This window comes from Pipistrellus hanaki (assembly GCF_964339955.1).
Source record: "Pipistrellus hanaki genome assembly, chromosome: 1".
NCBI lineage: Eukaryota > Metazoa > Chordata > Mammalia > Chiroptera > Vespertilionidae > Pipistrellus > Pipistrellus hanaki.
Window position 1 is genome coordinate 19,942,529 of NC_140503.1, and position 25,849 is coordinate 19,968,377.

The window sequence follows — 25,849 nt, forward strand, 5'->3', positions numbered from 1 at the left end:
GGAGAGAAGCCCAGGGTCCCTTTGCATGCCCTTCCCCGAGTCAGTCTGTGCCAGGGCGGCCGGGGTGGGAGCACGGGAGGCGGGGAGACACAAGATTAATGGCTTCCGAGGCAGGGGGCAGCCGCCCACTGGTCCAGTCACGATCCTCCAGTGACTCCCTCGGCCTGGCTCCGTGAGGCGTGAAGTGGAGAAAGAAGCTGGTGAGAGGCAACCCTTGCCAAGCCAGGCCGAGCCAGGCTGGCCCGCCGAGTCCACTGTCAGCTCCGCCCCTGGGAGCCCGGCCTGCGGGCTGAGCGCCCACCTGGCTTGTCTTTGTCAGGGTGCTGGCAGAGGTCCCTGGCTGGTGAGAAGTGCACTATGGGGGGTGAGGGGGATGGGGGGAGAGCAGGTACAGGAGCCGGGCAAGGACAGACCCTGTTTCTAGAAGTTGGTCTGTCTGCACCCTGGCTTCTAGGTTGGCAGAAGGACCTTCTTTATGTTGAGGTGATTTTTCTTAGGAGGTTTTGTGAGTTTGCTTTCATGCTTTGTCCTTAACTTTTACCTGAAAGTTGGTTTCATTGTAGAATACTGTACATACTTGCATACAATCAAAGGGTAAAATCAAAGGTAACAATCCCAGGAATTCAAAGCAGATTCCCCGGAGGTGACTCAAATGACAGCCTTTGTGTTACCTCCCAGAAGTTTCCAAAGCGAATGCCCAGCAATCGGAACTTAAAACCCATCCGTGTGATTTTACTACGTACAGGGTGGGGCGAAAGTAAGTTTACAGTTGTGAGAACACAAAACACCAAGTTTCTTCTTGAATTATTACTTATTAATTGTTGTATTCTTTTATTTTCCATACAAACAACGGTAAGCCTACTTTTGCCCAGTTAGCTCTCTGCTGCCTGCATTTTGGTACCGATGGACCTGTGAGGGTCTCCTTTTAATGCCACAATATTTCTTGATCCCCTGTACCATGATCTTTATTCTCCATTAGCTGTAAGAAAACATAATAAACTCACAGTTCAATAATACTTTAAAATGAACTTGCAAATGGCCACAGCAACATCTACAGAGAATGCTCAGGGCACGGCTGACTCCGTGAAGTCCTGACAATACCCCTGTGTGAGCATTTAACAAGGGTTATTTTACTGAATCCTCCTGTGACCCTATAAGGGAAGGATTGTTATTTCAATTTTTCAGATGAGGCCAGCGTGACACAGGGAGGTTAGGTGACTTGCCCAAGGTTTCAGAGCAAAGGTGGGAGGCAGAGTTACCAGGCGAATCCAGACCAGTCTGACTTCCAAGGTCCCACCTTCTCCACCATATCACACAGGGGTTGCCCGTTCCCACACGTCCGTCCATCTATTATGAGTCCTGAGTCAGAAAGAACCCCTCTCCTTCCTCCAAAGAGCCCTTCCTTAGCCTTGGCAGCTGGGCCAGCTGATCTTGTGGACACAGGGACACTACCAGAGCCTGAGGCTGACCTCAGAGCAGGAATGGCCGGCTAGGTGCTGACCTTGGACATGGGCTGCAGTTAGCTAGGATGCTGCCTGGAAGTACCCACGGCACCGGCAGCAGGGCCAGGTGTTCCTATTTTCATGCCAGCCGTGGGGCGAGGCACCAGGAAGGCCAATGTGAGCCAGGCAGAGTACGTGGTCTATTTCACATGGCTTTTTTCTCCCATCGTCTCTTCCTCATGCCCACGGGAAGAGGACCTTCTTACTGTGTCTCCTCTTTTGTCACCAAGAACAGAGAACAGCCTAAAGAGATGGCCTGGGGATGCCCTGGCTGGTGTGGCTCAGTTGGTTGAGTGTTGTCCTATGCAGAAAGGTCACAGGGTCAATTCCCTATCAGGGCATATGCCCAGGTTTTGGGCTGGATACCCCGCTAGGCAGTCAATGGATGCTTCATTCTCATTGATGTTTCTCTCTCTCTCCCTCTCCCTTCATCTCTCTCTAAAATGAATTAAAAACTATGAGATGGCTGGGGGAGAGACGCATGAAGGGTCAAGGGCCTGCATTGAGGGGCAATGGCAGAGGAACCCTGTGGAGCAGAACACCTTGCCAGAAAGATCCACTCACCTTGATCCTACCAGTTTCCATCTATTTCAAAAATACAATAATACAACAATTAATAGATAACAATTCAAGAATAAACTTCATGTTTTGTGTACTCACAACTCTTTCAATTCTTTGATTTAATTTTTAAAAAATATTTTTATTAATTTCAGAGAGGAAGGGAGAGTGAAATAAAAAACATCAATGATGAGATAGAATAATTAAACTTCTGCCTCCTGCACACCCCCTACCGGGGGATCGAGCCTGCAACCCAGGTATGTGCCCTAGTAATTGGAATCAAACCATGACCTCCTGGTTCTTAGGTCGACACTCAACCACTGAGCCATGATGGGTGGGCTGATTTTTTTTTTTTTTTAATTGGGACTCTTTGCATCATTCTGTCCAGACCTCCTTTGGTTCTGTCTGGCTCCTTGGCTATACTATTCGGCCCTGAGGCTCACATTCAAGTCCTCCAGAGCACAGGCCATGCGGGCTTACTGAAGCTGAGGGCAGATGGAATGTACATGAGGAAAGCCAGGCAGTGCAGGACAGAGTGCTGGCTGGGGTGCAGAGGCTGGAGCCTGGGCTGAGCTCTGCACCTGAGCTCCCGGGCTGTGGACAGGCCCTCATCTGTTCAGGGCCTGGTTTGAGTGAAATGAGTGCGCAGGAGCTGATGAGCCTCTTGGGTCTTCCCCTGCCCCCACACACCCTGCCTTCTCCCGCTGGGAAGGAGGAAGTCCCAGAGTCGTCATACAGGACCCTCAGTGGGGGCTCATAGTAGGCATTCAGCAGATGTTATCAATGATTACTGTTGTCACCAGCAACAGAACAGAAAAATACAGTGACTAGCCTAAGTTGACAGAGGCAGACATACAGGGCTAGACTGATGGAGAGAAAGCAAAGAGCTGCAGAATCGGAGAGAAACTGATTGAGCCTGGCGTGGTCAAGTCCACCTGTCAGGGGCACAGTCTCTGGTCTCACCTGGGCGGCCAGGAGCTGAGATTACAGCATCAACGGAATCCAAAGTGTTGCCCCTGAGAAGACGGCAGCGATGGAGACCCCGCCTGCACGCCCCTGCACACCCAGCCCCCCTGCCACTGGGGAGAGGCCTCTGATCCAGGTCCTGTAGGTGCTGCTGTAGGTTGGGAACACTGCAGACTCACCCACATGCAGCCCACACCTGGCCACACCCCCGGCAGGGGCACTCCCCGTGGGCCCACCTCCTGGCTTGACCTCCGCTCTCCCCATGGGCATGGGTTGGCTGTCAGGGGTCCCCATTTTCTTGGACTGCTCTGATCCCACCTAACTTTTTTCTTTGCAATAAAGATATTTCATGCAACACCAAGATGGCATCAAACGTGCAAATGTTTAGATAACCACATTTACAGACCTCCAAAAAGTGACCCATTGCCAGACTGTTTTTATTGCTGTTACTAATTGTTTTTATTACACAGGGAAGTGCTTGGTAAAGAGGAGGCTCAGGAGGTTTTGAGGGGTGGAGGGGATGAGTAAGGCTGATGGCCAGGAGCACACAGGGGGCATCTAATGGAGCCACGTTAGAGGCACCGCTCAGGGCGATGAGAGCTTTTTTTGTGGGGAGAGGGGGGTCCCTGTCTCTAGGGAGGGCAGATCAGAGCCCCACATCAAGCCTACAGGGTCTCCCCTTGGGACTGCTTGGCTGGTGTGGAGCTAGGGGTGCAGGGGAGCTCAGGGAACCCAGGGGAGAAAAAGCCTCCAACATTAAACTGGTTCTGCTCGGGACTGGCCACAGCCCCTATAACATGTCCCTGCTGGCCAGGCCCCCAATTTCCCCACACCCACACCCCACCTGCCACCTGAGTCCAGGAACACAGGGTCCCCGCCTGCCCCTGCTCCGCGGGCATCCTGAACCACCAGCTGCAGCAGGAGCGGGGCTGCTGAGAGCTGCGGGAGTTTTCCAAAGCTCCCCATTCAGGATGCAGGGCTGGTGCTGGGCAAACAGAAACACGGTGGCTTCAGAGAACCAGAGCACAGTCCGCCAGGGGCTGCTGCAGTGCCGGAGCCGGGGCCTGATCCTCAGCCCCCCTCTCGGCTCTGCACCCCTTGCTGCCATGCATGCCTTCACGTGAATTAGAAAAACTCAGCTCAGACGTCACTCCCCCTCAACCAGCCACTTTGGTCAGTCAACCTGTGCAACTGGGTGGGCAGCCCCCTGGCAGGGCAGCCCAGTGCACACATTTTCTCAAAATGTACCCCCATGTTCCCCTCCTATTTACTGAAGGCTCTTCCAGGCCCAGCCCTGTGCTGCAGCTTCACAACAAATCGGATCCGGGCCCTGGAGGGGCTCAGGGTAAAGGAACGACTCTCATGGAGAGGTGGGAGGGATGGCTTCATTGTCAAGACTGCCAAGGGCATTTCCCTACAGACCAGGGATTCAATTCCCGGGTTGTAAAGCCGACCCAGCCAGTCCCCGGTGTCTGCTGGCTTGCAGCTCGCTTATCACCACAAGGGGCTGGCTGGGTGGGATTGTGTGTAACTACTGAGCTGGGCCTCCTGATGCCAAAGGTCTGAGCCTGAACCAGATTCCAGGGACCTGTGCAAACCCTCTGCCAGGGCGAAGGCATGTCCAGGTCTGGGAACTGAGGAGCCCGCTGAGGAAGAGCCGGGAGGGCCCTAGCGCATTCTGGCAACTCCCGGGTCCATGCCGTCCTGGGAGCTGCAGACAGATGCTCTCCTGTGGCCTCCCAGCCGCTGCAGCTCAGCCCGTGCCAGCCCAGCTCCAGCTGTGGACAGCACGCGCTAACTTGGGAATGGTCTGTAATATCCCTCATCCCCCAAAGCCAGAGGGGCCCTTGCTTTTGTGGACATGGCCCCACTCTTTCCTCCTCTGCCCCCTCCCTGCCCCAGCAAGGGTCGGATTGGCTGCTGCTGTTGTGGTCCCAATTCCTCACGGAGCCTGAGGCACAACCCGCCCTGGCTGGAGGACTGAGCACACTTCCCACCTTTCCCCTTGGAAAAAAAACGAGTGAGTGTCTCCTGCTTCCTGCTTTTAGCTACTGCAGTTACACCAACAGCCCAGCAGGGAAAAGCAATAATAACCTTACACCTTAGGCATGAAACTCACATTCCACCTTTGAAGGTCATTTGTTCTGATAGAATTTGGATGGGGACGTGACTGGAGCCTTGAGGAAGAAATCCTAAAAAGAGCCAAACCAGACTCTGCTTTAAGTTCTTCATGTGGATCAATGGTGAATCTTTTTTTAATTTATTTTATCTTTTGTTGTTGATAGCATTATCGATATCTCCCCTCCCTCCTCCCAGCCCCAAATCCCCCCTCCCTAGATCTTCACTATCCTATTGCCCTGTGCCAGGGCTAAGCACGTAAGTATATCAGTTCTGTGCTTTATCTCTTCTTGTTTCCCCCAGCCTCGTTCAGGTCTTATTTTGCTGGTCAATTCGTTTTGTTCATTTAATTCCACAAGGGAGGTGAGGTGGTACTTGTCTTTCTCTGTTCAGCTTATTTCACTTAGCGTAATGTTTTCCAGGCCCATCCAGGATTGGTTAATTGTTATAACCACCAGGTGGTCCCTGATGATGGGAATCTGAGGCACTGAGAGTTTAAGTCACTGGCCCAGGGTCACAGAGCTGGGATGTCACATGGCCAGGCAGTGGGTGGGGCCAAGGCTTAACAACAGGCTAGAAGGGGGGGGGGGATGATAGAAGCATTTGCTGATCTCCATGGGGTACACACTCCCATCGTGGCCAGTTTCTGGCTTCCACTGTGATTGGCATTGTGCAGTGTGAAGCCCCGGGCCCCTAAGCAACCTTCATATCGTATTCCCACTGTGCATATTCGTGAGATGCAAACTGACTTCAAGCATGTGAAGTTAAAGGTAGTGAAATACTGGGAAGCCGTGAGTTTTGAGTACTTATTATCATTGCTTCTAATACAATCTATTTACTTGTAAGTGTATATAATGTCATATTTAATGTTTGTATTTAACCATCAGCCCACAAAATTCCTGAAAATGTAACAAATCAGCTCTCCCAAGCCAGTCTGAGCTGGTTGCAGCACACCACTGGGGCCAGGCTTTATGCCCAGTCCTAACCACTACACTACACTGCCCCCGAGAAGGATGAGGACACCCATCTAGCCAGCGAGTTTTGCCCCTGTTGATCAACAAGGCAACAGACTCTACACTTTTTCCATGGCTTTGACCTCCCTCTATGCCCTTGGAATTCCCCTTTAACCACTTCCTGTGTCCCTAGGTTAGCTCCACCACTATGCGTTAAGCACCTACTCTGGGCGATGTGCTGTTCTAGGCACTGGGGACACAGAGATGATTTCTATTTGTGGGGTTCATAATCTGGTGAGAAGAGATAAGCATGTATTCAAGTCCAACAGATGATAACCAGTCAAGGAGATGGGCCAGCCTGCAGCTGCAGAGAGAGAGAGTGAGAGAGAGAGAGAGATCATTTCCCCTCAGGAGTGATCAGGGGTGGCTTCCCTCATAGGTGAGAAGGGTTTTAAAGGATAAATAGGCATTTGCTAGGCTGACTCGGGGTCAGCAATTGTTCAAAAAGAAAGGAATAAGTCTGAGGTGTATATTGAGATAAAAGTTGTCCAGATTAAGGAGGCGATTGGACAAAGAAGAGAGAGACGAATAAAATACCCTCCATGTCTTGGCTGGGGTCCCTGCATCAAAGGAGGGGGAGATGAGGAAGGCACGGGAGAAGCAGGGCTGGAGAGCGAGGCCGCAATTCCATGTTGTATTCCTGGTGTGAGCCATCCTGAGTCGGCACCAGAGTGAGGCGCTGAGATTCAGACACAGGGGTCATTGAGGGCAGGTGGTGAGAGAATAAGGAGGGGCATGGGATGGGGGAAAGCCCTGGCTCAGAAGAGAGGCCTTCGGCCTTCAAATATGTTGATGCCAGACTGAAGGGAGACACGGAGCAGGGCGGAGCATCAGGGCGCCCCCCGGAGGATGTCGGGAAGTCGAACCTCCCCTGTGCAACCACACAGGCTGAGAGGGAGGAGAAGCCTCTCAGGCTGTGGCAATTCTTCCACCTGCCATTTCAGAAATGAGACAAGGGCCCCATTTCCCCTCCCACCTCCGCACTAAACTTTACCTATGTGTCCGGCCCACACAGCCAAGAAGGGGTGTCCTGAGAGGGGAGTTAGCCGGAATTCCAAACACAAAGAGTGAAATTCATGTGGTGGTTAGGAGACCAGGCTGGCAGCCAGACTAGACTGGCCCTGAGCAAATCCCAGCGGTGTGACCTTGGACAAGTGTCTTAATGTCTCTGAACCTCAGTTTCCTTACCTGTCAAATGGGGAATGGTAATAGGACCTACTTCATAGGATGGTTGTGAGGAAGAAATAAGTTAATACATGAAATGCCCTTAGGACAAAGCCGGGCACATAGTAAGTGCTCAATAAACGTGTTCATACTATTACTACGGTTATAACTGCCCACCTCTGACACTGCAGAATCTAAATGCAAGTACTGGGCTCTGAAAATGCTGCTGGCTGAGCTCTGGCTGTGCTGCTTCAACAAATCCAGCAGCTGGATGGATGGCTTTCCTCCGATGGAATGAGGCCTGAGCACTTTCCAGCCTGGAGGTCAGACAAGACATGGGGACTAAGTATGTGGTGAGTGAGTGAGTGTGTGTGTGTGTGTGTGTGTGTGTAAGTGACTCTGAAAGGCAGTTCCCAAATCAGACCTGCTTTCTAGAGCAGGAGTCTTGCATCCACTCCTCCAGGATCCTGCGTTTCTGCAGGCTCACCCACTGGCGTCCTCCACACTCCTTCCCACCCTGGGAAGGCTCCGTAGTGGCCCATGAGGTGTAGTGCCATCGAAGGCCTGTAGGGGGCTCTAGAGCTCTTCCATTCCCCATACTCAGCTGTGAAGGGACCACGCTTAAAACAATGGTGTGCTTCCCCAGACTGTGTGACTTTGCTGCTCAAAGAGGAGTGAAGAGAAGCTGAGGTTTGCGGATGCCCTATTAGTAAGCCCCAGTGCGTCCACACTCCCAACTGGCTGTTGCAGATTTAGCTCCTTGTCCCCCCTACCCCACCGTCTAACACTGATTGGGGCAGTTTCTCCACGGCCACCCAGGGGATTCGGCCAAAGGGCAGCCTCTCGTCCTTGTGCGGGAAGGCAGGCAGAGGCCACTGCTTTGGCTTCCAAGGTGCAGCAAGGGTGGCTTCCAGTTGCTGGGGTCTCAGGGCCTAACAATCCAGCCCCCAACCTGCTTGTTGGGGAAGCATCACGCAGAGACAGGTTCCTGAAAAGACCTGGCTCATCCTGTTCCTCCCTAAGGCAAAACTCAGCAGCTTTGGGTCCTGGGTGCGGAGACCGCATTCGGCAGATTTACTTACCTGACTGAAATTCTATCCATGTGTCTGGATGACAGAAATCACTAGTACCCACTAACTTCTAAGGACACTCTCAACCGAACAAGTTAATATTGGCAAAAAGTTAAAGATAGTCATTAAAAAAAAATTTAAAAACACTAAACATGTAATCATTATTCTGGGCTCCAAAAATAGAAAAAAATAAGGAAACTGTGTTTCTTAACCAAAACAACTTAAAAAATACACACACAACCATGTGTAGGGTTGTCAGATTTAGCAAATATTGCCTGGGATATGCTTATCCTAAAAAAAAAAAAAAAAAAAAAAAAATAGTCACTGTTTACCTAAAATCCAAACTCAACTGGGTGTCCTGTATTTTACTGGGCAACACTGCCCACAGGACTGAGGATGTAGAAATTCATTCAGAGGAAATATCCTATTCACACACCCCTATCCCTGTCCCAAATCATAATTCCTTCGCTAATCCCCTGTGTTACGTAGGGAAACCCAAGCTACGTTGATCGCATTAAACAAGGCAATCCGTCCAGGCACGCCAATCTTACTGCCGAGGACGCTCCTGGTGAGGTTATGTCAAAGGGAGGAAAAGCAACTTCTAAAAGGTAACATCAAGAAATTAGCGAGAGCATGGAAACACTTAGTGAACGCCCACTGCCACCTGGCCCTTGTGAATGAACAAGGTTTACCCTTCACAGCCCTGGGAAGTAGACACTGTCCGTGGAAACGGAACAGAACACCTACAGGTCTCGTTTCTGTAGTTCTTGCAAAGGCACCTACATTTCTGGTCAATTACTTCCCGGGGGGCGGGGGGGGGGGGGGCGGGGGGGAGAGAAGAGGAAGGAAACCAAGACAGACTCCATCCCATCGGCAAATGACATATTCCTAATGCAACCCCAGGAAACTGTCTGAATTTCAATAAACCATCCCTGGCGTGGGGTGCGGGATTGCGGGGGAGAGGCGGGCGGGCGGGAAACCCATTACAGTCTTCCGTATAGTTGGCCTTACAGCCGAGGGGGGTGTGTTACACCCGGGATAACAAACAGCTCATTTGCTGTGAATAAAAGCACGCTCCAGCCACCCCAGCACTCGGGGACAATGACAGGCGGATTCCAAATGTTCTCTGTGAGAAAAAAAAAAAAGCACCCTTTCTCCTAATCCCTCTTAAACTCAACAAGACTGATTGGTTTTTATTATTCATGAATTAATTTTTTACTCGGGGTCCAACCAGGGAATTGAAGCTATCACGTTCCTCGCCGACGGAGGGGGAGAAAGCAGATCGCGCTCGGCCGACCTGCGCAGCACGGCCACGCAGGCGGGGATCCTTGGGGGCAGGCCGTTTTGTTTGTCAAATCAGTTAATAATCAATTAAAAGCCCAAAGCTTTGGGTTGTTTTCCTTTTAGGGGAAAAAAAAAATTAAATAAGAACATAAGTAAAAAATTAAAGTACAGAAAAAAGACAAACAGCGGAGGGACCCTGGAATCTGAGGTGCCTCCTTTATACTAGGCTGGTGTGTGTATTAGGCTGCCTCCCATTTTCAAGGCACATACAAAAAGGGGGGTGGGTGGTGGGGTGAGGCATGGGAGGAATTAACAATGGCAGCTCCGATTTCAAAAGTAACGCCCAGATGAGCAGTCTGCGCGGGAGCAGGTCTGAGCCTGGAAGTCAGTATGAGGAGTCGCAGGAGAGGGACACGGGACCCAGGGGGTTGGCTCCCTGGTGACCTCCCTCCAATCTTTGCCTCCGGAGATGCAGGTGGCGTACCCAGGAGCAGGGAACAGCAGCCTCAGAGAAGCGGGATGGCCAGGAAGGCAATCAAGGGTGGTGAGGTGACTTTGCCTCTTGCTTCACACAGTTCTTTTCCCAGCTACTCACATGCGCCAGTCATAGCCCCCCTTCCCATCCCCCCTCTCCGCCCCCCCCCCCCCATTCCGTCCTCTGTGTGCCTTTGGTCTGCAAACTGCTCCTGAGATCGCAGCCAGAGGAACCCAGGACTCGGGGAGATCCAGAGGCAGAGCATGGGCCTCAGCTGCTTGTGGCAGTGGTCAGACCTGACGCAGCATCCTTCTACAAGACACATTTCTCCCCTCTTAATCCAAAGGCAACACACCCAGCATTTCTCGGGGTGGAGGAGGGGCGGGGGGCACTCGGGGCTGACTGTCCGTGTGTCCATCATTTCAGAGACCAGGCAGTGTTCGCTCCGGGATGGATTCAGACACGCATGGCTATGTTTGCAGGAAAACATTTATGTTCGGGGGGGGGGGGGAAGCCACGGCAACCCTCAGTCGGTTACCATGAGAAACTGGTCAGGGGAATTACTTTGTGCTTTTGGGGAAGGAAAAAGCTGCAAGCTGTTATTACCGTTATCCTAATTATTGCAACCGTCACGTTATTGCTATTATTTCTGGAAAAGCGGCGTGCTTTCTGCCAACGCGTGTTAAGCTTGATTGCCTAGGTAGACAATGTCAACACACCCTGGAGACAAACGACAAGGATGGAGGCTAACAGGAGAGGATGAGTACCGCGCTCTGCATGCGTGCTGGAGGGGGGGTGCTGCGCCTTCCGAAGGGGATGTGTCCTGCCGACCGGTGCAAAAACAAAACAAAACAAAACAAAAACAACAACAACAAAAGGATGCGCCAGCTCGTTCCCTCCGTGTGGCCAAGGTCCCAAATAGGAGCTCCGAGTGCCAGGAAGTGAGACGAGAGGAGAGACTTAAATACTGCTTTTGAATAAAGTTTCGTACTTCCGGACATCCTCGCCCACACCGTGGTTCTCAGATGCCAGGCACAGCAAACCCGGCATCTGCCTGTAACCAGGAGGCTTTCCTCCCTGGTCCCACCCAGGCACGTGAGCCGACCCCTGACCGTGTGCATCAGACACTGAAGGCTGCGTCAGGACAGGCTGGCCACCGAGGGCACCCTGCTTTGGGACTTCACCCCGCTAATCCTGCTCGGTCCCTCAAAACAGCTCAAACACACCCATGCAACTCATACAGGCACATACACACGCACACACTCAGGTAGACCCCACACACACACCCACACACTCATACAGGCACATACACACGCACATACTCAGGTAGACCCCCCCCCCCACACACACACACACTCATACAGGCACATACACACGCACACACTCAGGTAGACACCCCCCCCCCACACACACACACAGACCTACACACCCTGTCTTCCTTTCTCCAAAACAGAAAATCAAAGAGGGAGGGAAGGACAAGGGCAAACAGAGCAACTTGGAATACAAATGCAGGGGGAAACAAGTAAGGACAAAGGAAAGTGTTAAGTTGTAAGGCACCAGAGAAATCTCATCTAAAACATCACCCCTCACACCCCCACCTTCCCGTAGCATCTCCTTACGACTGTATTTCCTTGTTCTTTGCCCTTCAGAAACCAAGAAAACACGAATAGGCCAGGGATGCTCAAAAACCATTTTCCAGGTATCTTAAAAAAAAAAAAAAAATACACACATACCAGGTAAAAAACCCCACCAAAACCATCAATGTAATAAAATCCTAAAAAATTAACAAGGAAAATAAAACACAAACTTAACTTATCAATTCAAGTGAATTCAAGCAATTTCTAAAAAAGAGCACCGAGTTAAAATAACACCTGGGCTGGGGGTTGGAAACGCCTGGTTTCCGAGGTGAAGGCTCGCCTCTCACTGGCACTTTGCATCCGGACAGTCTTTTCCCCAAACACCGGCCTCCCGGAGAGGCTGGATGCCGCTGTGATTGGCGGGAGAGGACCCTGATATCATTTTAAATGAAAATCGATCGCAGTTAAAACCAGAAGATAAAAACAAAACCTTGTCGGAGTTCGTTTGACTGCCTATTGACCTCTGGATGAAATGACATTGAGAAATAAAAGAACTTGGTCCAGAAAACCATTCCTAGAAAAGGTTCATTCCCAGAGATGCAGAACTACAGTACTGATTAGAATATTTTAAAGTAGAGAGAGAGAGAGAGAGAGAGAGAGAGAGAGAGAGAGAGAGAATGAGAGAGAGAGAATATACTTCTCTGAGACTAAAATGTGTATAGGTTAAGAAGATAGGAGGAAATTGTATCTCTAATCCCCGGGAAAACTTTTGTTTGGGGTTTATTTTGATCTGAGTTCATACACATTTGAATTTAAGCTGTTCCACCAATAAGTTGTTTTTCTACCTTGTCCAATTCCATACTGAAAGTTCCATGGGCAGGATAACTGGTATGACTGTCCTCGGTTTAAGAAAACATTGGGCCCTTTCAGCAATAGGTAATCAATAGCTACATCCAGGGAGAGAAGGGGAAGCCGGGAACCTGGCCCAGCGCGGCCCACAGGCTCCTGTGAGTGTGGGCAGGGCTGCCCCCTCCTGTCCTCCAGGCTCTGCCCAGCCCTGCCCAGGCCAGCACAGTGGAGAGGCCGTTAAGAAAGACTGAAGTCGGCTGCAGGGACAGCCTGCCCTCCGCTCTCTCCGTGCTCCCTCACGCACCGTGGAAAAACCCCAGGCTCCACAGCTGCCACTGGAATGTGGCCACGGCCCAATCTCAGCTCAGGCCCGGACACCGCAGGCAGCAGGGGCTGCGTTTAAATAGCAGAGCCCCTGGCCCCCTCTTCCTCCCATCCTGAAGGGAAACAGTCTGTAACTCTCTCTCTCTCTCTCTCTCACACACACACACACACACACACACACACACACACGCCCTTCAGGAAGGAATTCTCCCAGGAATGGATGCAGCTTTTCATGTTTGGGGGTTCAGAGAAATCCCCTCCAACAGGGGCGCTCACAGCAATAAGAAAGGGCTTGACACTCCCTTAAGCCACTGCTGACAGATAAAGGGGCTGAAGGGTCCTTTCTATTCTAATCCTGACCGGCACAGAAAGATGCTGCAGATAGGCAAGTATGAGTGCACTCACAGGATAGGGAGACCACGTGGCTCCGTGGCTCCCCACTTGTCCAGGTGGCTGGTTGGGGGGCTCTCTGCTCCCAGGGACAAATGGAGCCACTGCTCTCCTATGGCCGAGCCCCTCCCTGAGTGAGACCCCCGGGCTGTCCAGCTCTGCAGAACCCAGGAGCCGGCAGACAGACAGGCCCTACCCCCTGTCTGCTGAGCCGTAGGAGTGCTCACCGGAAGTTAAGATGTGTCCCCTCTAGAGCCTGCCTTTCTCCCAGAAGGCCCTGAGGGCTACAGACCAGCATGGGCCCAGAGTGCTGGGGGGAGAGGGAGGGAATGCCCGGAGCAGCCTGCCACACTGGGTCACCCTGTTACAGGAGGCGAGGGTCACTTGTCCAGTGGCCTAGGGAAGAAATAACGCACCTCTCCCAGACACTGCCCCGACACCCCCTCTGAGGACTGGGCTGGCCCCGCCACTCGTTACCAGGTCAGCTCTGCCATGACCAGCGAAAGGTCAGCGGCCGCCCCGGAGGCAGGAGGCGGGCTGGCCCGGGGAGAGTTAATCCGCCCGGCCTGCCATCGCAGGGTCACCGTGATGTGCAGAGAAGTTGAGCATCCCCGACCCCCAGAGCCAGTCTGCTAATTACATTTGCAATTATAACTACCGCCACCTCCCTGCCTGGGGACCAGGCCACACCGGCCACGCCAGGGGACACGGGGACCAGGGGGAGCCTCTGGGCCCCATCTCCGAAGAATGACCACACGCACGCTCCTGGAGGTCCGGGACAGCTGGGGCTGAGAAAGGGAAGCTCACCAGAGACAAAGCCCAGTCAGGGGTCACCAGCGTTTATGGTCCTTGATTTATCCGTAGAAATCAGCAAAAGGCCTCAAGGGCAGACAGGCAGAATCAGACTTGTCTGGTTCCAGCCCATTCCCGAGTTCCTGGCATGGTGAGCGGACCCTCCACTTGAAACCCTTCCTGGGCCCACGTGCCCTCTAAGTGCCTGTGGAGGACATCAGAGGTTGAGCCCAAAGGGCCCCTATGGAAACATTCGGTCAAGTGTCACCAGACTCTAAGACAGAGGCTCCCACAGAGCCGGAGGGAGTTCTGGCTGATTCTGGGCAGGCCTCCTGGGCAGGCTGGGCCAGCACATGGGGGCCTCGCTCTCCGGAGAGGCGGAAAGAGCCCCGGGAGGGCCCACAGGTGTGGGAAGGCATCACATGGGGTGTTCAGGGTGTGGGTCAGAGTTCACTTTGAAGGAATAGCTTATGGTCTGAATATGTGTTATCCCTCCCCCTTACATTAGAACCACAAACAATTGGAATCGTGTTGAGGAAGTCCTAGCGCATCTGGGAAGACAAGGTCCAGGAAGGGCACTGGAGGACCATCAAAAGCATCTGTTTCTCGTCCCTTTGTCTTCTACTAGAAAATTCTCCCTCCTTTTGTGTCCTGCCCATTCACACACCAATGCCATCGCCACCCCCAGTGCACATGCATTCTCAATGTCTCTCTCACACCCTCTCCTTTGGTCTGCAAACTTGCACCGACCCCTCCAGTTCCAAGCGATCCAAAGAAACAAGGTGTTTTGCAAAGGGCTGAGGAAGGAGGCAAACCTCTTCATTGAGTTTATATTATCTTTAAAAACCATTCGGGGCCAGCCAGCGTGGCTCAGTGGTCCAGCCATCGACCTGTGAACCAGGAGGTCACGGTTCAATTCCCGATCAAGGCACAAGCCCAGGTTGCAGGCTCGATCCCCAGTGTGGGGCGTGAAGCAGGCAGCCGATAAGGGATTCTCTCTTATCATGGATGTTTCTATCTCTCCCCTCTCCCTTCCTCTCTGAAATCAATAAAAATATATTTTAAAACAACAATTATGAGGAACATGAATCCAGACAAAGATACAAGGACGCCCTGAGCTAAGGCTGGGGGCACTTTGAGGCTGAGACGGCGGGGTTGTGACATGAATTCTCTATCACAGCCACTTTCCTAAAACAGTCCCCTCTGTCCCTCTCTCTTGGACTAAATGAGATACTTAATTGTGGGACAAGTTGCTTCTATAAATAAATAAATAAATATATATATATATATATATATATATATATATATATATATATGAAACATCTTTACCATTACTGGTAAAATAGAGGATTGTTTCTAAAAGGAAGGGGACTGGGGCAATAATAAACCCCAGGAGGAAATTTCCAGTTGATGTCAGGTTCTCACTGAGCTGGAAAGGGCCTTCCCGGGACTGGGCCTTCCTCATTGACCTCCCCTTTCCTCCCAGTTCATCGCCCGTGGGCCTGAGCAGGTCCGGCCCCCTGTCACCCATCCTCTCGCCCGGCAGCCTGCCTTTCCAGAAGGGGGGCCGGCACACAGGCTTAGTTCCTAGAGCCCCGCCCTTGGAAAACCCAGGCTAATGTCCTCGCTGTGATTTATTTTTAAATGTACCATTAAAAATTAATTTCCCCCTTTGTTTTTCTCTGGGTCACTGATTCTGAATTACCATGTGGCATTTTTCCTACGTGTGAAGCCACATATTTTACCTTCAGGACAATTTGTTCTTTGTTTCTTTAATAGCAGGAAAGTGGTCACTGGCAGCCCGCCCCCCCCCCCCCTCCACACCCCGGTTTTCATGCTGAGGGTCTCCAGCCGGGTGGCTCACGGGTACATTTATACACAGGCACACGCAGGCCAGCACGCTCACTCCCACTCCAGCTGATTATATATGTACATAAAATATTGATTAGAAATGGTAATGGAGTCACCTACAGGACTGGCTACAGGAAAATGAAAATGAAGGATAGAAAGGTATGAAGGTATGTGTGTGTGGTGTGTGTGTGTGTGTGTGTGTGTGTGTACGCGCACATGTATGTGTGTGTGGGGGGGAGAGAATTTCTCACCTGGGGAAGTGAGAATAACACTAAAGCCTTGAAAAATGCTCTCTGAATGTCAGCAGGTGAGGAGGGCTGAGCGTGGCGTGGCCCCCGTGTCCCTGGGTTTTCTCAAGTCCTGGAATGTTGACTAAGCCACATGGGTAGAAACCGTGTGTACGGAGCACATGCACCCACTCCTGTATATGGTCCCGGAGAAACATCAGCACTGAAATGAATGTAGGATTCGCCCTACTGCCTTCCAGCCAACCACAAAATGGTACCAAGGGCTCTAAAGCTACTTCTCATGAAGCACGGGGAGGGGGGGAGGGTGTTGAGGTCAGAAAGCTGCCTCCCCTACCCCAGCCTCTGCCCTCCCAGCCTGGCCCTTGGAGACTTTGCACCTGAACTACAGCAGACCTAAACCTCGCCAGGAGGCTCACTTCTGTGTGTGGGGCCAGCTCGCCAATGTGCCGGGCACCGCACAGGCTTGCTTCGTTCCTCAGGGGCAACAGCGGGTATATTTATGGGTTTTCCTGTGCCCCACGGAGTGAGAAGCTGATTCTTTGCAAAGAAACCAGGAAGAGCAGGGAATCCAAACCACAGTCAGGCTCCCTCCATCAATGACTCCCACATCAAACCTCCCAGACACCCTGGACCTCGGCTCCCTCACTCCTGCAGCTGCTTCCCTGACCTTCCCTCTTTGCCCAGATTTCTCCTCAACCCCAAGCCAGGGTTGCTGTCACGTCGATGAATTACCTGGCTGCTAACGCCTCCACCTCCCCTCTCCTTGCTTTCTGATCATTGTCAAAGGATGTATTTCCCCCATTCGAATTTTTATATTTTTGTCTAAGACTTGCGCCAGGGACACCTACACAGATATCTCCAGCTCACCTAAAGAAGTCACCTCTGGAAAGAGGGAGCCTAAATAATTTAAATATCAAATATTTGTCGCACTTGGTAAGTGCTATGTGAGAAAATGCCCCGCAGGCATCCAACATTGTTCTCAGCCTCACCTACCCACCCTAGGAGGTTTCTTTCCCGGCTCCCACTAGCTTTGAGGAGGGAGTCTCTCATGGCACCACCCCACCCCCTTCCCCACCCGCCATACAAGCTGGGATCCTCTGTGTAACCCATCCATAGAAGGAAGAGCCACTTTTCCAGCGGAGGGAAACCTGAATCCATTATAATGAAGGGTTCCCCTCCTCTCCCGACCCACGCACCACCTTCTAAATTTACAATCTTGTCTAAATTCCAGCGGCACCCAAAGGACCCTCACCCAAGGAACTCCTAAAACTAGAACCGAAAAAGTCAGCTCAGAAGCTGGAGCTGTCCTGTTGGTCGTTGACGGGAGACGCTGCTGGGAAGTTGCCTTGGCTTTCGCGCGTGGTCCACCCGGGATGGAGGTGGTCTGTGCAGCGAAGGGGCGGCTGAAGGCTCCCCTGAATCCCACAATCACAATCCAGAGTATTTATTTTAGGGGTGCACTGTGTCTTGGGAGAGGGGTACAAAAATGAAAGAAAGGCGGAACGAGCAGAGACTCTGGTAGTTTAGCTTTAGGGGGTGGGGGTGGGGTGGGGAAAGAGGAACAAAAGCACGAAGTTGAGCAGGTCCGAGAGAACCTAGAGTTTTCGTTTCATTATTGTTTCCTAAGCATTCCGAGGGACCCCTGTGCGGGCTCCCGCACCCAGGTGCCTGGGCACCTGCCCGGAAGCGGAGGGACGCTGAGCGCCGGAGGGGAGACCCGGGCAGAGACCGGGACAGGGACCGGACAGGGACCCGGACAGGTGGCCCTGGGCAGGAAACTGCCGGTGGCCAGAGCCTGACTCCGCGGAGGGAGCCCAGGGTTGGATGCTCGGGTCAGCCCTCCGCCTTTCAGGGGGATCCGTTCTCCACTTTCCACTGTGCGTGCGCTCCTGCGCGGTGGGCTGCCCCAGCCCGGGGACCCGCGGGTCCTGGGAGTCCCGTTTCGTAGCCCCCAGCTGCCACCTACGCCCACGCCGCTCGGACCACCTCGGGTTCCCTCCAGGTGAGTGCAAAGCCGCCCCGGGGCTCGGAAACCTCGCCTGTCTGTTCCACAGGGCACAGCCTCCTCCAAAGCCTGGAACCAACTTTGCCGGTGCCGGTGCTGGTGCCGCAGCGCCGAGCCGCGTCCCGATCCCGGCCGGTGCGGGCTTCCCTCGCAGGGTGTGCGGGGTGCAGTGCGTCCCGGCCCGGCTGCACCCCGGGGAGCCTGGGCCCCGGGGACCGCGCTGCGGGCGCGCCCTCGGGGCTCCCCACGCTGCCCGCCCGCTGTTTCCAAACCCGCGCACCACCTACGATTTCGCCTCCTTGCCCACCATTGTTGACCCCCCAGGATGGAAATACATGTTCAAAGGGAGGCTTTCTCACACAGGACCAGACAGCTTCGCGACTTCCCCGCACCTGTTCTGGGCTTGCTCCTCCCCATCCCACAGCAACTCAAATCTTTTCTCTCCAGGAGAGGAAGGGAGAGCGGATGAGAAACCGCGGCTCTGAAAGTCAAGAGTTCGCAAAGGGGATGCGGGGAAAAGTTAGAAGCAGGCCACCCCGCCGAGAAGGAAACCCCAGGAAGTGTGCGGCTTCCCCCCATCCGACACTCCCCCAAGTGCACGCGGGGTCCCGGTCGCTTCCAGAACTGCGACACCCAGGACGGAGACTGCCCCGCCGGCGGAAGGACAGACAGACCGACCGACCGACCGACCCACGGAGGAGCCGGGCACCTACTTACTGGTTGTGGTAGCCGAGGGGGTCCGGGATGCAGAGTTCTGACACGTCCATCAGGCCCGGCTTAGCATTCCCAGTTGGTAGAGAAGGACGGCGGGGAAATCGCGCGGAAGAGCGAGTGAAGGGCACCGGCGAGGTGCGAGTCCGGCCGGCGGGCACGGTGCGCGGGAGGCAGGGCGGGGGGAGCGCCGCGGCGGGCGAGGGGAGGCGGGAGCGGTGCGCGCCCAGCCCGGCGCACCGGCTCCCGCACACGCTGCTCCGGGCGGGCAGAGGGGACGGGGCGCCGCGGAGGAGGCGCGGGCGGGCACGGGAGACTTGGAGCCCACTCACTCTACTGTAGCTTTAAGGCTGGGAGACTGATGTATGGTTTGGCTCCTATTGGCTACCTCTCAGGGGCTGGACTTAAAGTGACAGAATCAAGCCGGGGTGGGGGGAGGGGGGGAGAGCCAGAGAGACTTCAATGGAATTAGGCGCTCCAGCGAGGTCCCCACCTCCTGAGGAGCAGGGGGACCGGGCAGTGGAGCCACAAAGCCTGCCCTCGCACCGTTAAAGAAAAAACAGTTTTTGTCCAACTGGCTCGTCCAACTGGCTCGTGGGACTGGGGGGGGGGGGGGGCGGGGGGGGGAGGAGGGGGTTTGAAAGATTTGCTGCCTATATGCCCTACCTCCGTCCTATCTGTTTAACTGGCAGGTCTAGCAAACTCACCTCTCAGCCTTTGGGGAATGGGTCTGTTTTCCAGATTGAAAACGAGTCACATTTCTCCACTCGTACACCAAGGAGAAGAGGCCAGCGCCCTAGACATTTGCAGCCTCAAACCTTGTGTTTGGTGTGCAGAAGTGCAAAGGGTCAGGCCAGCAGGTGAGGCAGAGAGAGAGAGAGAGAGAGAGAGAGAGAGAGAGAGAGAGAGAGAGAGAGAGCGCAGAAGAGAAACAATTCCCTGTCCAGCGCCCCTCATCGGGGCCAGTTGGTTCTGAACCGCTTTCACATGGCCCCATACCCAGGGTGTGCGCCTATAAAATGCTCTCTAGATGCATAAAATGACCCTCTCTTCATTGGCAACTCTTGGAAATGTACCCAGGACACAGACACAGGCAAATAAATCCCAGTCCGCTTCGGAAAATACAACACTGGTTAACACAACCAATCTCCCTGCCACATCCACTTCGAGGCACACAAGTAGGCACTTCAACACACACACACACACCTGAATCCCCAGCCACGAACACACCTGCATTCCTGTCTGCTGCTCCCTCCCTGAACCCGAATGTTATGGGCTGCCACAGAACCAAAAGCAAGCTGTAAGCCATGCCCCAATTCTTCTTCTGGGGCTTGTCATCTGAGAGGTGCCAGCCACAGGGATAATAATCAATTTGATGATTCAAATGAGTGTGGGGAGGGGAGGTAGGCATAGAATTATTTAAAAGGGGAAGAAAAGCCCTCAGGAGAGAACACCACCTTGTTCTCCTAGATTCTACAGAAGACAATGAGCAGTGGGGGGTGGGGGGTGGGGGTGAAAGGAGACATAATTTTATCATCAAAATAACCTCTAAATGGAGTGTAACTCCAGGCAGTGCTCAAGCACTTCAGGAATAAAAGCAGGAGGGTTGTGAGAAACCCCAGGAGGGGCCTGCCGCTGGGAGGGGCAGGGGACTGGGCAGCAAAGGCTGCAGATGATTCTTGACTGGGATAAATGAAAGCGCGCAGGCTGGGACGCAGCTGAGATCTTTCATAAGCGCTGAAGTGGAGGAACGCGGGATTCTCTGCGCAGGGGCTCGGGCAGGTATCTCACAGAGAGATGGATGAAGATGTCTGCTCTGTCAGCAGAACCCCAGCAGCCCCGGGGCTTTTTTTTTTTTTTTTTTTTTTTTCCACCGCAGAAGGACCTGGTGACATTAGAGAAGGAAAGGGTGCAGAGACACTCTCCTTCAGTGGCTACCCAGCCACCCTATCTTGCCAAGACCTCAGTGCCGGTTTCTCTGCATCCTGTCTGGCTCCGGAAGTCCCTTCTCCAAGCACGCAGCGGCCAGGGAGCGCTTTGTAAATGCACGTCTGATGCGCCCGTGTCACAATTCAGAAAGAGACCCCGGTTCTTCCCATGGCCTACGAGGAAGGCCCCGCACGACAGGCTCCTGAGCATCCTCGGCACCCCTCCTCAGCCCAGTCCCTGCGTCTGCCACCTAGAACACCCCACCTTCCCAGACCACACCAGACCTTCAGCTAGTCACTTTGCTTGAGGTAATTTACCAGTTTGCAATTATATATATATATATATATATATATATATATATATATATATATACACACACACACACACACACACACACACACGTATCGGTATGAGCAATCACACACACACACACACACAGACTCACACACACAACTAGATTGTAAGCTCAGTGAAGGCAAGGACCCTGTCTGTTTTGGTTCACTGGGGAATCTCACTGGCACTTAGAAGTTGCTTGATAAAGATTTTGTGAATGAATTTGTAAACTGTGGCCGCCTGGGGTGGGGTGCCAGGGCCTGCTGCCCCAGAAGGGGGTGAGGCCCTGGCAGGTTGCACGGGATCAGCTGACTGTGCCTGGTGTGGGTGCACTGTGTTTAAATGGCGGCAGAACACTCGGTGGAGCGTGAAAAGAAAACTTCACAGCCCAGAGCCGTGGGCGCAAAGCCTCTGGTGGCAAACAAGGGGCAGGAGGAGGTCTGTGCTGGTTGGAAAGCTAACCTCACGCCTGCACACAAGCACTGTCTGTCTGGCCTCGCCTCTGGGCATTCGCTGGTTGTCCTCCCTAGAAGGAGGTCCTTGAGACCCATCCTCCTCAGACTGCCTCCCTCCATTGTGCCCATCCAGCCGCCTCAGCCTGGGGGCAGAGTTTTCTCTCCTTTGCCTCCCTGGCAAGCCTGAGCCTGCAGACCCTGCTACAGGAGAGATGAGGGCCCGCCCGGCAGGGACACCCTGTGAATCCGAGCCAGCCTGGCAGGCCCAGGCCACCATGGCCAGGTTACAGTGTTCGTGGGGCCAGCCCATTCTGTCTGCAGCCAGCTCACAGGGGACAGGATTTCTCCCCAGAGCCAGGGTCCTTTCCACGGAGCTGGAGAGGCAGGGGCAGGGGGGGGGGGGCGGTGAATTCAGAGGACTCCTGGATCCCTGCGACCTTGCCAAAGTCATCTGTTCTCCAGAAAACCAAGATGGCACAGGGGGTAAATGGGACAGGCAGGGCCCTTGGATTTCTTCAAACCAGAAATTCATCCAACCAATCAATCATCACTTCATACCTCCACAGCTCACCCAGAGCAGGGGCTGTGTGTAATCCACCTCTCACAAAAAGCTCTAGGCCAGCCACCCCTTCACTGTCCTATGTCCCAATACTGGCACCCCCAACCGGGCACACCAGCCAAAAGGAAATGGGGCAAATGGTATTAGACGCAGTAACTGCAGAGCGTGTAAGGGGCCGCAGCTCATTTTGTTTTCATGACAAACCCCCTTACATAGATATGTATTGCATTCACAGAACCTTACAGGTAAGAAGGCTCAGGGATCATTTAGAACTGCCATCAGAATTTATAATTAAGGGAGTTGGTGAATTTCGCTGCGCAGTGAAGTGACCTACCCAAGGTCACCCAGCGAGTAACTATTGTAGCAAAGCATGCCGTCGGTGGACTTCCACGTATCCAGCTCCTGAATCTCCGTCCTCAAGTCTCTTCACTTTCTCTCCTCTCTCCTCCCCCAAGTTCAACCTCTTTCCTAGGGAATCTGAAGCCAAACCGAGCAGCACACACCCCGGCTTCTATGCCCACACCCTCCCCGGGTGGTTTCCTGGGAGGCGGTGCCTGGAGACAGAAGCCCAGGAAAACATCCCCAGACACAGTCTGCCCTCTCTGTTCCCCAAACCCGTGTGTCTCCGGATACGAAAATCTCCAACTGAGCGGCGGGTTGTGGGACACAGGTCCACGTTACCCACCCCACTTTCCCATCCCAGTCTGGCTAAGTCCTTAGAATGGGCTGTCCTATTGCCTGCACCTGGATCTCCAGGGTCACCGGACCTCAGCACAGCACTTCTGGCCACAGGTGGTAAAAACCCCACCGCTCTCAAGTCTGGTCTTGGTATGCATCTTCCCTCACCTGAGGCAGGCTTGCTGACACCAGTCATTTCTGCACACAAGGCAGCAGCAAGCAGGTTATCCTGGGTTCTTGTATCCCCTCCCTATATGATGCTCACAACCCAGTAAGAAGAGGCAGGCTGAAACTGGTTTGGCTCAGTAGATAGAGCATTGGCCTGAGGACTGAAAGGTCCCAGGTTCGATTCCGGTCAAGGGCATGTACCTTGGTTGTGGGCACATCCCCAGTAGGGGGTGTGCAAGAGGCAACTGATTGATGATTCTCTCTCATTAATGTTTCTAACTCTCTATCCCTCTCTCTTTCCTCTCTGTAAAGAGAGAGAAAGAGAGAGAGAAAGAGAGAGAGAGAGAGAAGAGGCAGGTTCCCCCTCCCCCCCTCACTTTTCAAGCCAGGCAACTTAGTAGGAGCTGTTGGACTCATCCTGGGCCTCAGGAAGGCAGAGGACTTAATGGCTTCCCCACTCAAAGATAGGAGCCACGGGGAATTTTTGAAGACTCCGCCACCACATGTCCATAAGCCCAGAAAATGTGGACGCTAATTGACTTGTGATGCCATCCCTGACCCTCAGCCTCACCCATATTCCCAGAACTCATGTTTCCTGGTGAGAATGGTGCCTTGTGAAACACCCGAGGTGCCCAGCCACTTCTTACCACCAGCCAGGGCCGGAGAGGTGCCTCCGTGGAACCCACTGTCTGAATCACACTCCGAGCTGGTTTCTCCTCCGCCCCGGGGTCAGCACTGGACGAGGTGGGTCCATCGACAGTCCGTGAGGAGTAAGGAGGGCCCAGCCTGGACAGCAAGCCTACCTGGCGCATCCCCGGCCACAGTGCCCCTCGGGCCGGGGCGCCATGGGCTCCATGCTAGGGCGAATGTCTCTGGCCCCACACATTTGCGGTCCCATTCACTCTTGTCTCCCCTATTTGAATGGGGGGTGGTGTGTGGAGTTATATCCCCCAGTGGTGGTCAGCAGACTGGCGGCCCATTGGCTGGCACGCATCCCAAGGATCATAATTAACTGATAACACTAATACAATGAGAGTTTGTGCTCCCATAATAGTCTCCTGCTGACAGATAAATGCTGCGGAAGCATGATGGCTTTTCCTGGCACTGTAATGGGCCATTATTGGGGCAAGAAGGCTCATGTCCTATTAGCACCGCCACCATGACACCAAAGACAACATACTAAAGGGACTGCTTCTTGAGTGGAGAAATGCTTGGGTCCCTCCCACCATCACCGTCATGTCATCCCTTTCATTATCTGAAAGCCCTACCAGGAGTCTTGGAATGCATTCCAGGCATTTCAAAGATCCATTATGACTTTTTTTGAGTCTCAAAATCCTATTCTCATCAACATGGCTGAATAGGATATCTGAGTTCTCTGCCAAAAAGACCCCTTCCCTTGGGCAGTGAGCAAGGGGGCAACTGCCGACCAGGCAGGTGGGGGTCAGGCATGTGACACATGTCTCTCAGTAGAAACAAGGACCTTTCTCCCTCCCAATCACCAGGAGGATAGAAGCTCATTAAGACATGATAGCTTTCGAGAAACCAAGATGGCGGCATAGGGTAAATACCTGAATGCAGCCTACCACAACAAATTTTAATTTAGAACTGGAAAAGAGGGGAAGCATCACCCTGAAGTGCCGGACAGCTGGCTGAGAGGAGGTTCTACCATCTGGGAAGGAGAGAGAAGGCACGCTGAACCTCAGGAACTGTGAAGGTGCGGAGAACTGTGCGCGCGAAAAGGTGGCTGCCAGACTTTTCTGCTGGCTTACTTGCGATGCGTGGAGAGGGTGGGCCAAGTTCGCTGCTGGCTTACTCCCTGCGCTTGAAGAGGGCGTGGCTGGCTTTCTTGTGTGGGAGGAAAACAGAAGCACCCTATTGCTTTGATAGACGGCCCTAAACAGGGAGAGGCCAGACTGTCAGGCAGTGGGCAGAGATCTCTCGGTGGTATGTGAAGCCAGCAGCCATTACTGCGGGACTCAGAAACCAGACCCTCATAGGGAGGGGCTGACTAAAGCTTGTCTGCACCACCCGGAGACTCCGCCCTATCCAAGCAGAGCACAGAAGCCCTTCCAGTGACTAGCTTTCTCGTTTGCCTCGAATAGGACTCTCCTAGGGAGGGGCAGACAGGAATCTAAAGCTTGTCTGCGCCTATACCAAAGAGGTGCGCGTGCCTGCAACCAATTTTTGGGATTCACCAAACTTGGCTGTGCCACCCTGAGACTCCGCCCCATCCAAGTGGAATACAGAAATCCTCCTAGCTGAGACACTTCTGATCCTCATAGCCAATTGGCTTGGAGATCAACACTTCCCACTGATACCAACAACAAGCAAAGCTTAACAACAAGACTGCACAGACAGCCCACAAAGGGCTACACCAAGACTGTCCACCTCAGATAACTGGGAAGCTGACCCACTGAACCATATAGGACACCTTAGCACACAAAGCCACCCTACCAACTCAGGGAAGCTGTGAAAATGCCGAGACAAGGAAACAGATCACAAACAAAAGAAATGGAGGACAAGAAGTGACTGGATATAGAGTTCAAAACCACACTTATAAGGTTTTTCAAGAGGTTCCTAGAAAAGGCCAATAAAATAAACGAGACCTGTGAGGATATGAAAAGGGATCAACTAGAAATGAAGACTACATTGTCTGAAATAAAAATATTATACAGAGTCCTAAAAACAGAATAGAAGATCGCAAGAATCAAGTCAAAGATTTGGAACACAAAGAGCCAGAGGACACTCCTCCACAGAAGCAAGAAGATAAGAGAATCCAGAAAGTTGAAGGTAGTGTAAGAAAACTCTGGGACAACTTCAAGCGAACCAA

General features: G+C 53.0%; 1 protein-coding gene across 1 annotated transcript in view; it reads right to left on the reverse strand.

Annotated features, from left to right (window-relative positions):
- Positions 1-19,153, reverse strand: part of ESRRB (estrogen related receptor beta) — a 103,071-nt gene extending 83,918 nt beyond the window's left edge. Inside the window, exon 1 of the mRNA XM_084891078.1 lies at positions 18,904-19,153. Within this exon, the coding sequence (XP_084747204.1) occupies positions 18,904-18,953 (50 nt within the window). The 5' untranslated portion in view covers positions 18,954-19,153. The remainder of the gene's footprint in view (positions 1-18,903) is intronic.
- Between the last annotated feature and the right edge of the window lie 6,696 nt (positions 19,154-25,849).